The sequence below is a fragment of the Gallus gallus genome, chromosome 20, assembly GCF_016699485.2.
Source record: "Gallus gallus isolate bGalGal1 chromosome 20, bGalGal1.mat.broiler.GRCg7b, whole genome shotgun sequence".
In the NCBI taxonomy this organism is placed as follows: Eukaryota; Metazoa; Chordata; class Aves; order Galliformes; family Phasianidae; genus Gallus; species Gallus gallus.
This window is the reverse complement of record NC_052551.1, coordinates 5,919,096-5,935,545: the sequence shown is the minus strand read 5'-3', so window position 1 is coordinate 5,935,545 and position 16,450 is coordinate 5,919,096. Positions and strand designations below refer to the sequence as shown.

Below are 16,450 nucleotides of genomic sequence, written 5' to 3'. Positions count from 1 at the left end.
TGTAGAAGGTATCAGAATGTTGCAGACTTTTTGTACATGAGAACCTTGGTTGTGAGCGTGGAACGTTCTCTGTGCACAAAAGAAAGCATCTTAATATCCACAATGTGCTTCTACACGTCTGTGGGCACGGACCACGTGAGATGAGGTGGGTGTGCTGCTGGGGCTGTGGGCTGCTCAGCTGCATCAGCCCCTTCTCAGAGTGCAGGCTCCTGCACAGACATATAAAGGGTGGTGGCACGAATGTACGCTGCTGAGTGCCGATGCATTCCCCCTGCAATCCTGACCCCTCTGCAAAGCACCGAGTACTTCAAAGCAGTGGAATATAATATATCTTGCTCGGAAATGAACGGCATGGGTGGAAAGTGGTGTCAGCAAAAATTGTGTTTTATTCCTGCATACAAAACCATTCATCTCTTAAATGATAGCAGATACAAACCGTGGACTACAAAAGATGCCAGAGGAAGGACACGCTCCCTGCATGGGACCGGCAACCCTCCAAGGACACAAGGGACAGCTGTGAGCGTGTCCCAGGATCTAAGGCACTGCAGGGAGAGCCGTCTCTGCACAGAGGTCACAGGCTGCAGGCTGTAAGGAGCAACGTCCCAAGGTCAGTTCCCCTCTGCAGGACAACACTGCCGGGCCTGCTGTCAGGCACTGCTGGCACGCTCCACTCGCTGGTACTGCCCGTGTGCACAGCTCGCTCCTCTCGCACGCCTCTGCTTGCAGCCGCTTCCTTCCCGCAGCCTGGGGGCAATGCTGGGGGTCAGCTGGGGGTGCGGCTGCTCACACCAGGCTGAGACAGGCCTGGACTCAGAGCCACCCCTCCCAGCCACCTCCATGCCATCCGTTACCACGACTGCACAGCCTCCCACCGTGGTCTGAGTTACACCGAGAGATGCTTCTTCCCCAAAGGAGAAGAGGAGTCCAGGATCCCAGAGGACCAGAGCGTTGTTCCCTCCTGCAGTCTGGCCCTGCCTGTACCACGCTCTGTCCTGCTCTCCCCTGGCCCACAAGCCCTGCTTTCAGCCCTTTTCCTCCCAGCACCACCAGCAGCCTCCAGCAGCACAGCACTGCTCCCACAGCCCTGGCTGTGCCTCTGTGATGTTCTCAGTAGCACTGACCAGGCTGGGGCTGCCCGGTGCCATGGACGTTGGGTACTGCTGGTGGGGAGCACCCAAAGCCAACAACACAGCACACATACCATTTCCTGGAGAACTGCTGGTCTATCTCCTCTAAGGACTGTCCTTTTGTTTCCGGAACAAAAAAGTAAATGAATATAACAGCCATCACTCCCATCAGCCCATAGAGAAGAAACATCCACGAGAAACCAATGGCATCTGCAGAGAGATTCAAATGAAGGGTCTGTCAGTGGGAAGTCATATCCTGGGATACAAAGGGAGCTGGTGTCTTACTGCGGGGTGGTCACTGTCAAGAGCCCTTCCAAGGGCAGGGAAAGCCCTTGTCTGCTAGGAGAAGGAACTGTGGAGCAGTGAGGGAGGAACTCACAGACTCCTTTCCAGAAGCACCACAGAGGGAAGGTGAAGGTGGCTGAGCTTCAGCACCCAGCAGTGCCAACTGAATGCCTCAACTGACAGCTCTGCCAGCAGGAAACATTGCACAGCTACTGGTGTGAAAGCTGTGAACTCCACGGTTTCCTGACAGCCCGGTATTGTGGTATAGCCCTCTGCATCACAAAACAGGTGATGGAGGGGCCAGAAAGGTGTCAGTGGTGCCTGTTTGCTCCCAGAAGCAGCAGGGTCACAGTCAGGACCTCCGGTTTCAAAGTGCCACTTATTCTCCCATCAGCTCATGGCAGCCACCTGCACTAACCCTCCTGTGGGACGTGGAGGGACGGGGGATGGACACTTACCAATGAGGTCCAGGAAGGAGAGGCTGATCAGTAAATTGGCCGCCCAGTTAAAGCTATTGCAGAAGGCAAAGGCTCTTCCTCGTATTCCAGCTGGGTAGATCTCACTGAGGACCAGCCAGGTCACTGCACAGATTAGAGGACAGAAAAACAGTTGTATGGTTTTAGAAACGTATTTGGGAAACTGGGGAAGGAAGATTTCAGCAAGGTTTTTGGCTTCACCCAGCACCCACTGCTGTTGGTCATCGATCTCAGAGCCAGGACACAGCAGAGCACTCTGAAGCTCCCCTGGCCAGCACTGTGCAGAGGATGAGATAGCGATGGGCAGGTCCAGTGTGCAGAAAGTAGGGTGGGCATTTGGCCACTGAGCAAACGGGGGGAAATGATATGTCTGCTATCAGGACACATGCTCCTTGTAAAGAATGGAGAAAGAGGTAGAGAGATTGTTGCATTTGGGTGAAAATCAGAGCTGAAAGCAGCATGTAACTTAGAGCAATCTCTCCTATCCGAGGGTTATTTTGCTTGAAATGGTTTATGGAGTCATTGCCAAACTCGTGGGACTTGCTGTGCACTTATGTTTTTCCTTTGGTCAGATACTGTTTTCTCCCATCAAAGCATTTAAAACAATAAGTGCCAGAAAACACTAGAACTCACGTGGAAGCAAGAACTAACCCCCGTTCTCATCTGATAGCAAAATGATTTCAGAAAAAGTCCAACTGATACCAAGAAGCTTTCTGGGGGATTCCACTTCCAGCTCTGCTGCTGTCTTTCTGGAGGAGCCCCTTCATGTTCCTCCCCATCAGGGTGCTGTGCCCATTAGGCAGTGCTTGTGGGACGCTCTGATTTTGCAATGAGCAGCGATAGGAAAAAGGAGAAGATTACAAGGGCAGTGACAGCATGGAAGAGAAGGTGATTATGATGCTGATCCCAGCCACACAGCAGACAGAGCTGCAAGACCAGGAAATGATTCAGTAGGCTGACGGGGATACATTTCCAGTTTCCAGACACTCAGCTGCCTGGTAAAGCCGATGCATAATGAATGTTTCGAGCAGACTATAAAGATCAGCCCCGGTTTTATTCTCTGGGTTAGTGCAAGGATATATAAACACCATACTTACTTGGTCCAAATCCAATTGAGAATGCGCTCACAAAAGCCATCATGCTCAGCAGCGTAATCCAATTTAAAACCATATGTTCTGTCAGGGGAGCACTGCCGAAAGGAGGCTCTGTGCTCTCCGCTGTCTCTTTTTCGGGCTGCCCCGCCAAGCCCACTTTCCGAGTGTGGGAAGAACTGAGTAACAACCTCACTGCCCCGAGCGCTGGCAAGAGCTTTTGTAAGGCTTTTGGTGGCAGCAGAACCGGGGCCTGCCCACCCGTTGCCTTCTCCTAAGTCTGGTGGAATGTGGGAGGACGGCGGTGCCAGGGGGTGCTGGGGGAGGCTGTGGGACACGTTGGGGTCTGCAGCGGCTGTGCAGTCCCTGGCCATGGCCAGTGGGGCGATGCAGCTGCTGAGGCCGATGGTGGTGACGGAGATGGCCATCACCACAGCAGCCAGCGAGGAGCAGTGCTCTGCGGCCAGCTTTGTCCGCAAAGGCCATCGCCACCAGCGTGGCCACCACCTTGATTGCCCCCAGCCCGACAGAGGCCAGGATGGCAGAGGAGTTGCTCTGGAATCCCACCGAGTGGAAGATTTTGGAGGCATAGCCCAAGCACGTTGGGCTGCCCAGTGAACTGCTGGAAGAGCACCAGGCCCAGCCCCACCAGGGTTCGTCTCCTCATGTTGTCTCTCGTCCTGAAAAGATCAAGAAATGAGTAGTGCTTCTCCTTATAGGGCTCCCGCTTTGCTGCCTCTCTGTCCTCAGCAGTCTGCAATTGAATGAGACCCTTCTGGCAGTCCGAGTCCCACGTGTTTAGTTTAACAGGGTTCACTGGGAGAAAGAGGATGCTGAGGAACTGCATGGCTGCTGGGGCCATGGCCAGTCCAAACATGTACCTCCATCCCTCCCGTGTATCCGCAAAGGCGTAATTCAGTGCATAGGACAACAGGATGCCTACAGTGATGCCTGCTTCATACAGAGACACCAGCAGCCCTCGCTGATGCGCAGCCACCATTTCCGAGACATAGATGCAGCAGCCCATGGATGAGACAGAGATGGCAAAGCCCACCGCCATGCGCCCAAGGACCAGCCCAGTAAACGACCTCGTCAGTGTGAGAATAAGGCTGCCAAATAACAGTACCACATTGCTGACCAGAATCGCTCTCCTCCGTCCGTGGCGGTCAATGAGGATTCCCCCGACCAGAGAGGCGAGGAAAGCTCCAACCAGGAGGGAGCTCACAAGAACCTCCTGCTTGAAGCAGCCAAGGCTGAAGTCCGCTTGCAGCTGCAGCAGTGCTCCAGAGATAATGCCCAGCTCGTATCCGAATATCAGCCCGCCCAGAAGAGAGACTGCTGCAGACAACAGGAGGACCAGCAGTGCACGACCTGGAAAACAAGTAAGCAAAGTGAGGTTCAGTTTTCTGGCTCCAGCAGAAAGCCATCAGCACACACAGTCTGCAAAAAGCTCTTCCAGGACACCCAAAGTTTTCTATCTACAAAGCTACAATGACGAATTTCCCTCCCATTCACAGGTCATGTGCAAAGGCATGTGCACACACTCTCACCACTCGCCAGGACCTGCACACATTGCCATGGACTGCAATGGCACTTCTTTGGGTTCAGAACCATGAAAATAGAGCTGTATTAACAGTTTTGTTGTTAGGACTTGTATTTAAGTGGCAGACAGTGGTTTGCTTCTCTGGTGCTGTACATGGGACCCTCTGAGGTCTCTATTTCTTGGTTCTAGTTACAAGAACTGTTCTGGGCAGAGAATGCAGCTTTTACTTGCTGGATTTTAACTTGCTCTGCATTACCATCATAAAGTTTCAGTCCATGATTTACAACTTAGAACACCTGTAGGAAAAGAAGCATCCCTTACCAGTGGGGAATTCCACAGGTCACTCAATGGGACACAACTGCCCTGGCTCATTCTTGCTTATCCTCCAATTTCATCCCTAATTCCTTCTTTCAAGCTCTGCACAATTCTTGTTTCTGGACAACACAGGTGCCACTGCCCAATGCCCTTCATGCAACGCATTTTTCCCCTGAGCTCATCCAAGAAGGCCCTGCTCTTTGCCAAGCAGTCCCTGCATCCTACGTTCACCCATAGAAGCTGTTCCGTCTGAACTTTACTTCTATTGTCATGAAGAATTTATCACAGAAATATGAAGTTACAGAACAACCCGAGGATCCACAGGGGGTGGCACTGTACTTAAGGCTTTGTGGACCACCTTCTTTTTTTCCATTCCCCTACCTGAGCCCAGGCAAAGGGAGGAATGGTTGGCCAGGTTGGTGAGTTGTTAACTGACGTTTCATCTCTTTTCCTTCCTCTGTGTCTTTCAGATAATGTATGAATGGCAGCAACCAGGGCAGGAGCTTTCACTTTAACATCTCCTCATTGGTGAAGTGGTACTTCTAGAGGTAGGGCCCTATTTATTATGTGATTATGTGGCCAGAAGAACTACCCCAGTGTGCAGATTCCCTCTGAACTGCAGCCCAAGAACAACTCCAGGCTCTAATATCTCACTAAAAATAAAATCTTTAGACCTCAGGACTGCGAGGTAAAGAGCAGGAATGCAAAGCCTGCAGTGAGAGCTGATGAATGCCACATGCACTTCAACCTAAGGTGGAAATATAAGGAAACTTACCAAAAAAAAAAAGTAGATTTTTTTGGTAAAGAAAATAGCAGCATTAACTACTTCACTTGCTTGGCAGTTTAGTGGGAGGCTGATGGCTGCTCTTCACAGCTCAGGGAGGAACAAATGCTGGGATGAGGCAGAGGGAGGTAGGGACTCCCTGCCAAACTTTGCTAAGGTGGTGATGGGGATTTAAATTGTATTTCTTGCTGTGTAAGTGGGAAACAACAGAGAGAAAGAGAGAAAGCCTTCTGCTGCCAGGAGCACAGCCCTCAGCACAGCCCTCAGCTCCTGCCTGGCCCCTAAGTGCTGTGTCTGCCCTGAGTGTGAGTGAGTGAATTCGGGCAGCTTTGGTGGAGTCGAGAGAAACCAAAAGAGTATGGGAAAAAATCGGACTTGTAGGAAATAAATAAGGGTGAATGAATATTGCAGATGAAAGTGCTGCTCACAAGAGTTTTTTCTCCTATCTAATCTTGCACTCCTGGCATTACTCTATGGGCATGGATGGCCATGATTCCTTCACCTCTCCTCCAGGGCTCGGTGCCCACGATTCCCCAACCAGGCAAACTTTCTCAGGCTGATCCAGGTCTGCAGGATGTCTTCACGACCTGAAAAGCTCCCCGTTGTCTACCCCAAACACAAGCAACGATTCCTTGACCTTGCCTTTCTCATACAGCTGAGCATGCAACTTTTTGTAAGTATTTAAGCTTACTTAAAATAAGAAAAAACAGCAGTACAAGCAAACCAAACCGAAACCCGAAGCGACCAACCCGCCCCAAACAACCCTACAAAAACAAGGTGCTTGCTGCACACGCATCTCACCCTGCAGAGAGGATGAAAGGGCAAACATGTGCGAGATATGAGTCACATTGCTCAGCACGGCAGGGGGGAGCACACACAGAGCCCTGCTGCCCTGGGGATCCTGGGGCAAAAGCAGTGACAGTGACCTCTTCCTCCCAGCCCAGTTCTGAAGGTACAGGTAGAGCACACGGACGTGCGAGTTTGTGCTGTGACAGACTGGTTTCCAGCATGAAATACTATCTGTACTCACACATTGCCTTTGTTTAATTAGAAATACTCGCTGCTTCAGCAGACCGTGTGCGGAAAGAATGTGGGACACATCCACCAGAGCATGGAAAACTTCCCTCACTATTGCCTATGGGCTTTTTCCCCCCAGCAAGCTGTGTTTAATAGGAAATGTCTCTATTCGGCACACAGTCACAGCCAGAGATAAAAGTTATTTCTCTGGGATGGCCGTGTTTGTATTGGTATTTGTTTCCATATCCCTGTTTCCTTCGTGTTCCTCATGCCCCTCCAGCCCCATGCCAGTCCCTCCCGCTATGCTCTGTGTGACTACCTGCCCTGTTTGCACTGCTCCTTGTACACGTATCACACAGATAACCAGAAAAAATATTTGCTCAGTGAGAACAGAAGTCTTTGCATGAAGTGGGCAAGCCACTCGTTCCAAGCCACCAGCTTGCTTAGATCCATTCAGCCCCGCTGTAAATACCAGCGCTGATTCAATCGGACGCTGCTCCTAACTTAGTGGGCAGGCCATGAACGCTGGTCGGGATCCAACTTTGTACGGTCAACTCTACAGCTGTCGAGGTACCCGGGGACTCAGAGCTCGTTAGGACAGAAAGTTCGGCGAGTGCCACACAGGGCTGGGCCGGGCGATGCCCTGCGCTGCAGGACGGGGCGGTGCGCGGTGCCGGGCTGAGCCAGAGCCGCCCCCGGAGCGCCGCGGTCACTGCGGTGCGGTGCGGTGCGGTGCCGGCCCGGCCGCAGCGCGATGCCCGGGGACGCGCTCCGTCGCCCCGCCGCCGCACGGCCCCCTCCTCCCCGCCCGCGCTCCCGGCACGGCTCTGGGAGCCGTGTCCCAGGAAACTGGGGCTGGAAGTGCTAAAAAAGAAACGAGAAACTGGGGCGGGAGACAGAGAGAGAGGGAGGGAGACGCAGCCTGAGCCTCCGGGAAAAGTCGCAGAGCTGAAAACTTCCCCTCCTCCCGGGGCACGGCCGCCGCTCGCCGCGGGGCTCTCCGCCCGCCGCCCCCTCCCCGGCGCGGCCCCGGACCACTCACCCATGGCGCGGCGGCCGAGCCCCGGGCGCTCCGCGGCGGCGGCGGGCGCGGAGCGGGGCGGAGCGGAGCGGGGTCCGGCGGCCGGAGCGGGGCCGAGCAGCGCCACGTCGCTCCCGCCCTGCCCCCGGCTGGGCCGCCCGGGCCTTGGGGAGGACTGGGGGGTCCCGGCACGGAGCGGGGCAGCGCGGGGCGAGCGGCGTGCCGTTAAGCTCCTTCTCCCGGGCCGGTGTGCCTGGGGATCTTTTACCGAAGCGAGATGCGCGCGGGTGTTGCTGAGCGGTCTGAAACCGGATCACGGCGCTGGCAGCCGGAATGACAGCGCTGTCCCGGTCCCGCTGTCCCGGTCTCGGTCGCGCTGCAGCAGGAGCAGGAATCTCATCTCCCCACCCTGCCGTGCTGAGCTGTGCTCCTCCGCGCTAGAAGGCCTTTAGATGCTAGAAGGCCCCCTCAGGAGATGGGGAGTGTGATAGAGTTTTTAGGTTTCTGGGTTGGAAAGCCAAAGAAAGGCTGCTAGGAAAGGACAGACCATTTCAAAGCTAAAAGAGCAGCACGGCTGACTTGGAACTCTTACCTTTCTCTTCGGTTGAAAAGAAAGGCTGCGTCTCCTGAGCTGGTCCCCTTCCAGCAGCACAGTGCTCCATTAGGCAAAGTGTTCTGGTGTTCAACTTTCCTTGCAATTAACGTCCTCTTTCTGTTCAGTGGAACAGAATTCTCCCTGCTGCACGCAAGGCAATGGGACTTGAGCTTGGAGGCAGGGTTTGTTTTCTGAATCTGAGGCTAAATTCAGTATAAAACAAATTCCAGTTTGTAAATTGAGGACTTTACAAAGCTTTATACGCCTAGAAGAGTTAAACTCTTTCACGCAATGGAAACATTGTCCCTTGGTGCTGTTCACGCAGACCATAGTCACTGGGCGTGTTGCGATGTGGTAAAGTGTGCGTGTGTGTGTGCTGTGATGTGCGTGCAACGCTCGTAAGCCTGCTGTCACCTAATGAGCGTGGGGAGCAGAGCAGGGCAATGTGCTGTCACGGGCTCTGAGACCACACGGAGTCACGCAGCAACGACCGTGCTGGAGGATGAGTGGGAATGGCCACAATGCGTTGTGAGCTGGAATGTGACCGCAGGGAACCATTTGTTTCGTCACCTGGTTCTAATGCTGCCAAAGCTTTTTGCACAGTACCAGCTCAGGCTGCATCAGCCATCACTGCACCTGTGGATGCGGCGCAGGCACAGCCCTGTGACACAGTCAGAAGCAAACAGGTCGGGTAAGGAGTGAACAACACGTGGTGTCGTTAAAAGAGCTTTACAGCGGTCATTCCACGTGCCAGCTTCATGAGGAATTTAGAGAAGCATTTCAGGAATCTTTGTTCTGCGTTGTAGAAGCAATGCATGCCATGGCCCTGTCCTGGAGGCCCACGGTACTCTTTTTTTCTCCAGTTCATAGTTTTGAGATGTGTGAGATGGGCCATGCTGGACCACATGCATCCTTCCACCCCGGTCTGTCAGTATGGGCAGCAGTTGATCAAAGGCTCAGCTCTCGTTTCTTCTCAGAGCCGTAGTGAATATTAGAAGTGTTTCACATCATCTGTCTGATTTATAAAGAAATGCTTCCCATTCATATACTCTAATTGCAGTGGGAATACAGTGTGCACAAATACCTCATCTGCAGCGGAGTGTCTCCTACAGTCTGACAGCTGCACAGGGATCATACGCTCAGTGAAGAATGGCTTCAAACACAAACACCAGCCTACAGAAACCTGCGGCGTTCACAGAAGGGACTCCACAATGAGATTTGCAATTCCTATTAAAGTAGCTTAAATAGCTCTGAAACCGTAGCCAGCTCTCAGGACACTCAGATGGAGGCCTGCAGTTTTCTCTCTTCCCCCAGGCCCTGCAGTCCTCAGCATCCGCTGGGTTCACACATCCTGGCTCCGTGATCTACAACCTGTCCGAACAACTCCTGCATGTTTAGCTGCACTCCTCCAATGAACTCAGCGTGAGAAGGAAGAAATTACATTTTCTCCTTGGTCGCTCAGCATTGGTTTATCTGCCAGCATAAAGCCACCCCTGACATCTTCTGGAGGCTTCCTGTTCTCTGGCAGGGCCATAAACATTATTAGCAAAGGCAGCAGGGAGGCGAGGTCCTGGGGAGCACAGCAGAGCTTTATGGTATGTTTGCAAAAGGCGGCCAAAAAGATTACATCAGTATGTGCAGAAATACAGCTGCAGCATCGGCACTGTGCGTGGCTGTGGCTCATGGTGCTCTGAAACCACACCATGAAAACTGCTGTGAGGTATAGCGAGGATAGCTAGGAAAAAAAAAAAATCCTTCCTTGTGGGTTTTAAAATCCCGTACTTCTCATTGTAACGTTTGCAGTTGGTGGGCATTGAGGGTCTGCTGAGGGCTGCTGCCATGGAGCTGCAGTGTGAGAGGGGCTGGGGAGGGCTGGGAGGGGTTGGATCCGGGGGCCCTGCATGCCCTGCATGCCCTTGGCCACACGGCAGCTCCCTCCTCGTGTTTCCAGCTTCACTCTCTGCTGAGATGCTCTCCTCCTCATCTCGAGGTCGTGCGCCTTGGCAGTGCCATTTCTCCAGCTGATGCTTATCGTGCTGTCGGCTGCTGGATGTCAGGGCGGGGAGGGTGCGTTCCTGCTTTGCAGCTGAATAACAAAACACACAGCCTGGGTCACAGGGATGTGCTGCCCGGTGTTGGTGACGGCAGCCTGCAGCGGGTGCCACAGCCAGGTGTCTGCAGCAGCTCTGCGTGGCTCTGACCGCTGCAAACGCTCCCTGTGCCTGAGGGCAGGAGCGGCTGAGAAAGCCCTCGCGAGCACAAAGAAAACAGCAATGCAAGAGGAGAGAGAACCCCGACTCGGTGCAGAACCTCTCCTTAACCCCAGCTGGTGAGATTACCAACATAACGAATGCAGGGCATCTCACGGGTTGCGTACGTGTGTGTCGGGGCTGCGCAGGAGAGATTAGATAAAATATGCCCAAAGTGCCGAGGAAACCTCTTGTTTCTTCGGCTGTTTGTGGCACCGGCGAACCGTAAACGGGGAGCGCAGTAACACATCGGCTTCCTCGGCCCGGCAGGCGGCATCCCGCGGGGTGAGGGCAGCAGCGGGACGGCTCACCGCACCGGGGGCGGCCGGGGAATGTTGTTTAGGAGCGGACTGAAGCAGTGTCAATATTTGCTGGGCACGATCCCACCGTGTGAGCGACAAGCGCGGAATGCGGTGATAAAACACAAATATTCTGAGGAGGAAACGAATGTTGTGGAGGAGAAAACAAGGACAAAATGGACTCGCGGCACCGCCGAGGCTGCCACAGCAATCGGTGTTTTATTCGCACGGTCTCTTGGAGCGGGAGGTGTGGCGGCTGCAAAGCAGCGGCTTCTCATTGCGCCACGGAGCCCCGAGCGCTGCTCCCCAGGCGGCGAGGGCTGGCCGGCCTTCACCCACGTGGAGCTGTGGGCCTGGGGACACCCAAGGAACAGGAGACACCCACGGTACCGGAGCGGGAGCTCCGGCGGTGCCCGGTGGGGGATGCGGGGCCGCGCCGTGCCCGGGGGGCGGTTTTGCGGCGGATTCCCTCGCGCAGTCGGAGGAGCGCGCCGAGTTCGGCGCTTTCCGGCGGCGGTCGCCGAAGATTGCCGGAAGCGGCGAGCGACGCGCATGCGCGGTGTCGCGGCGGGGCCCGGTGATGGCGGCGGCGGCGGGCGACGCGGGCGCGGCGGGGGCGGAGGACGGGGCCGCGGGCCCGGTGCGGGACGGGGCCGAGAGGGGCGAGCCGGGCCCCGGCGCGGTCGAGGCGGCGCCGCCACCGCTGCCGGGGCTGCAGCTGGTGCAGCAGGGCGCCGAGGCGCGCGTCTACCGGGGGAGCTTCCTGGGGCGCGCGGCCGTGGCCAAGCTCCGCTTCCCCAAGCTGTACCGGCACCCGGCGCTGGAGGAGCGGCTCAGCCGGCGGCGCACGGCGCAGGAGGCGCGATCCCTGCTGCGCTGCCGGCGGGCAGGTGGGCGCTGCGGGGGGGGCGGGCGCTGCCGTGCCCGGGGTAACGCGTCCGGGAGGCTCCCGTCTGCCTGCAGCCGGCGTCCCGTTCGTTGAGTTGTGTTGTTTTGTTTTGAAACAGGGATCCCGGCTCCCGTGGTCTACTTCGTGGATTACGCGTCCAACTGCATTTATCTGGAAGATATCGTTGGCGCGATCGCTGTTCAGGATCACATCTACTCCGTGCAGCGGAGCGGCAGCGATGCCAGCAGCCTCCTCGGCTTGGCGGAGAAGATGGGCCAGCTGCTGGCCAGGATGCACGACGAGGACCTCATCCACGGGGACCTCACGACGTCCAACGTGCTGCTGCGGCCGCCCGTGGAGCGGCTGGACTTGGTGCTGATTGACTTTGGGCTCAGCTTTATTTCGGGTCTTCCCGAGGATAAAGGAGTCGATCTGTACGTGCTGGAAAAAGCCTTCCTTAGTACCCATCCCGATACGGAAACTGTGTTTCAGGCTCTGCTGCAGAGCTACGCGGCCGCCTCTAAGAAATCCAGCCCGGTGATCAAACGTCTGGATGAGGTGCGGCTCAGGGGGAGGAAGAGGTCCATGATTGGGTAACAGCAGGCGGCGACGGAGAAATCTGATGGAGAAATTGGTTCTGCCAAGGGGGGGTTATTTATACTGCCGGTTACTTTGGTTGCACAGATGGCTCTTTTGATAGCAGTGCCTCGTATGAAATAAATCGGATTTCTAACCGTTGTGAAGGTGCCAAAATAATGGTGAGATGTGGGCACTGAAGGTCACTTCTGAGCTCAGCGTTAAATGTTCCTGCTGAAAAGCAGCTTTGCCCCACGGGCCCTGCGCTGTGTGTGGGTACGACACCATGTCACCTCTTCAGCCCGGGGACTGCGGGTTCCTGGGAGGTGAGAGGGGCTGGGGGTGCCTGCAGAGCGCCAGCAAAAGGTAATGAAGGAAAAGAAACGTGCCGTTTCTCTCACACTGCAGAGCGTTTCAGTCCATCGTCACGGCCTCTGCACGTGTTAAAATATTTCAAGACTGAATTCCAGGCCGTGAGCAGTGGCTGGAATAGGGCACTAAACACAGCGCAGGCGCAGCTGTTTCGGAGTGGCGTTGGTGGGTTTTTGGTAACTCTTCCTTAGACGAATTGATTAATGTATACTGGTGTGACTGTAAGGTGGCCCAGAGGAAGTTTGTGAACCCTATGGTACAGCGCAATCAGTCCTGTGCATTAAGTGCTCTGCGAGCTCTGACGCTTTCAGAAATGACTCGAGCTTCTGTGCCCTTAGGAGAAGGGAACGCCGCTCCCTGCTGCTGCTGCTGTGATGGAGCCGCACGGGCTCTGAGCGCAGAGCGCACTGAACGGAGGGGTCAACGCCGCAGCCCCGCCTCGCGGTGCGCCCGCGCGGTGTGGGGGCGGCGCTGCGCCGGGAGCGGTGAGGCGCGGAAGAGGGCCGCGAGGAACGGCTTCGAAGCTTTCGGTGGTGGCGCAGTGGTGTCGTTGCCGCCCCGTCATTCCGAGGTTGGCGGTTCGCGCCCCGCGCGGTGCAAGTGTCCTAGCGCTGCGGGCTGCCCGTGCCCGGCGCGCATTCACTTCCTTGCCAGAGGAAGCCCTGGGCGAGTGCTCGGCTCCAGCGTGGGGCTCGGGTTCCACCGACTCAGATACAGCTTTGCCCCGAGGTCACCTTTCCTGTTGTTTTCTTTCGTTTTGTTTTTAACGTTCAGGGGATGCCGCAAAGGCTTGCAATCCTCCGCACCCCCGGGTCCGCCCCGCTCGCAGCCCTGCGGCACTTCCCCGTATCCCGGCGTGCCGGGCTGCACAGAGAGCGAATGCAGCAGCACGCGGTCGCTGAGGCTCCTGCAGGGTGCTGGACCCGGGCCTTGCAACGCAGTGGGAGCAGATGGATGTGAGCTAATGAAGCCCTGAGCAGAGCCCCCCGCCCAGACCCCCAGCACGCCGCCTTCCCTGCCCACCTCCCCATCTGTACAAACAGTGCTCTGCCTGCCTCCCGGTGATGCCAGGACTGTGTGATGTACGCAGAGCCCTTTGAAGCGGTCTGTTTCTAACTGTGAGTGTGTTTATTAAAAACGCAGCTCTCTCTGCAGGAGCGTGGAGTAGAAACAAAGCTGATGGACTGCAAGTTTTTATGGCCGGGATGCTGCAGTGAGGGCTGAGCTTTCCGAGAGTGGAAAAATCCCAGCAAGTGTGTATTATGGTGGTGTGCTCCCCCATCACACACACTTCTTCCCCCCAGCTCCCTCCCTTGGCCCTTGCACAGGAAGGTTGTGAGCAACAGCGCTCATAGCACTGGGGATAAGGCGGATTCGTGGCCACAGGTCTGTCTGAAGGTGGGGGGCTGATGGCCGACACCTGGTGCAACAGCAGAGGGCTGGTTGGCATGTGGCTAAAAACCAACGTATGACCACGAATCCATCGTCTGACCCCATAAATAGTGAGTGGCCCAAGAGCCCCTGAGCTTTCCTGCATGGCAGCACGACAAGATCCTCCCTGGAGCAGGGATGCCCTGGAGGTTGTGCCTGCACAGAGATCCCTTACATGTTGGTGTCAAGATGCCTTGCCAACACAGATCCTCAGTAAGTCACCAATAGTTTGCTTTAGGCTTTGTTAGCTTTGCTAAGATCATATCTTTGTGCTCTTAGACGTAAACTACTGACCAAGTGTGGCACTAGGAGTGGGTCCAGCTCCTTACCTCTGTGGTTCAAGCAGTTTAGAGAGCAAAGGGGTCCGCTCTGAACTGCATAACTCAATGGGAGGAGCTCCTATGTGTGAGGGTTTACCCAGCCCTTCATGCAGTAAGCAATCCAGTGTATCCAGCCATCTCGAATCTTGTTAAGTTGCATACCTACTTACAATCAAGCTTTGTTAAGCACTGTATCATATCTATATTACATCAGTAAATAATTCTATCTTCTCTCTTGTTAGTTAGTGTAGTGGCACTGTTTCTATCTGTGATGTATCCACAAAGAGGAGGCTCCAGACCTGCAGAATACCCACCTGCACCTCCCCACAGCCCTGCTTGTGTCACTGCTGTGGTACTTTGGAGCTGCTCCTTGGGTCACAGCTATGTGTGACGCCAGCAGAACCGGTGATGTTCTGCCCCAGCTTACCCAGGTGGGCTGTTTGCACCAGCCCGAGGGGTATGCTGGCCTTCACAAACCCCAAAGAGGTCCTTTCTGCCACCTCCCATGGAATAGTAGGATTGTGCAGGGTGACAGCTTGCATTGCACACAGCCACTGGGTGTCTCCCTGCCATCACCAGCAGTGCTGAAAAAAAGAGAGTCTGAATGTGGGGAAAAACGGTCTTTCAACAGAAAATATTTGTAGCTGTGTGCTGGACGGGCAGCTGGTCGGTCTGCTGCTTTCTACAGCTGAAATGTTGCAGGAGACCAAGGGCAGACTGCCACAAACAGCTTCATTTCCAGTGTTTCATTCCCACTGCTTTGGGGGCGGTCTGCCCTTGGCTTCTCCCAAAGTGGGAGGAATATGGGGGGTGTGCAGACAAGCTGGGAAAAAGGAGAAAAGGAAAGAGGGAATGGCAAAGGAATGGAAGTAGAAGAGTTTCATAGGAAGAATTTGCAGTGTTAAGAGTTTGAATGGGACTGCTGGTTACTGATGAGGTGGTGTCTCTGGTGTTTGATTGCTGTTGGTGATTTCTCTTATGGAAAAGGGCAGCCAACCACCCGGCTCGGGTTCACCAGCCTGGTAGTGCTTTTTCAGTAATAACAATGAACTCTGCTTTGCTCACTGATGGCATAAGTACAGAACTAAAATAATGGGATTTTTGGAGACCTGTGGGTTGTATACCTCTACGTCTGCTAAGAGGAAAAACAGTTGTGGGAGAGAATGCATGCTAGTATGGCAAGAAATCAGGATGAGAATGCAGTTGCGTAACCTGGGTATACTGTTACATGACTTTTGAACAGTGCCTCTTCTGTGTGAGCAGTTGCTGTGTGCACATATAGAGCTGTGCATGTAGGTGATACAGTGTGGGTTTTTTTAGTCTGAGCCTTGATGTCTGCAGGAAATTGATATTTCCCAGTTTTGCAAGATGCAAAACACTGATAACCTTTTGCAACCCATCAGTGCTGATAGGAAACCCAGTCAGTGCCATAAAAGCTCATTTGTAGCTCAGAGTTCAGCGTGTGAGGGTCACTACAGGGAGATAAAGCCTCTCCGTGGCCCAGGCAGAGCTGTGTCCCACCACCTTTCTTCCCATACGAGGAGCTGGGGGGGCCGGGGGAGGCAGTATGCGGCCCATAGTGCTCTCAGGTGGGGAATGGATGGAGAAGGGGCCACCCGAGCGGGGATGCGACTCACGACTCAGAGGGAGATGTGCTCCTGCTCCCCTCTCCTGCTGCACTGGCAGAAATCTGTATCATCACGAGGGTAAGAGCAGGCTGTGGCACTGATGGCTTATTGCTCTTTTGAAGCTTTGTTTTCACTTAGAAGTTGATTTTGAGAGGTCCAGCATAGGGCACACACTCATACACAGGCTCCCAAGCTGGCTGATGGGTGGGTGAGTGGGCTGGGCTTGTTTTAAGCTGTCACACCACTCTGATGGCCTGAATTTTGCTTTCAGTTCCTCAGCCATCCACCTGCCCACCCCCTCCATCCTGCACTGCTCTGCTAGCGATGGCAATATTGTGACGGCACTGAGGCAGCAGGGGAAACTTCTTCTCATTTTCCTATCCTGATACATTTTTATTCCTGGTGTTATTCAGAGAAAGGCAGAGAAAAGTC

The 16,450-nt window shown here is 54.8% G+C and overlaps 2 protein-coding genes across 2 annotated transcripts; one reads left to right on the top strand and one right to left on the bottom strand.

Annotated features, from left to right (window-relative positions):
• Window positions 1–366: 366 nt before the first annotated feature.
• On the bottom strand, window positions 367–11,324 carry SLC2A10 (solute carrier family 2 member 10). Its single transcript, XM_046902982.1, is given in 8 exon segments — window positions 367–744; window positions 1,202–1,337; window positions 1,871–1,993; window positions 2,986–3,093; window positions 3,140–3,413; window positions 3,415–3,576; window positions 3,578–4,350; window positions 8,252–11,324. Coding segments are annotated over 8 exon segments (1,743 nt in total). The 5' UTR covers window positions 8,322–11,324; the 3' UTR covers window positions 367–647.
• On the top strand, window positions 10,938–12,429 carry TP53RK (TP53 regulating kinase). Its single transcript, XM_425703.7, has 2 exons — window positions 10,938–11,692; window positions 11,810–12,429. The coding sequence occupies exons 1-2, from the start codon at window positions 10,951–10,953 to the stop codon at window positions 12,286–12,288; spliced, it is 1,221 nt and encodes a 406-aa protein (XP_425703.5). The 5' UTR covers window positions 10,938–10,950; the 3' UTR covers window positions 12,289–12,429.
• The last annotated feature ends 4,021 nt before the right edge of the window (window positions 12,430–16,450 follow it).

Bases quoted from the DNA above. Each gene is read 5' to 3' on its own strand.
- TP53RK (XM_425703.7), top strand. From the start codon at position 10,951: ATGTTGTGGAGGAGAAAACAAGGACAAAATGGACTCGCGGCACCGCCG. The intron at 11,693-11,809 runs GTGGGCGCTGCG...GTTTTGAAACAG, and splicing joins GCTGCGCTGCCGGCGGGCAG to GGATCCCGGCTCCCGTGGTC.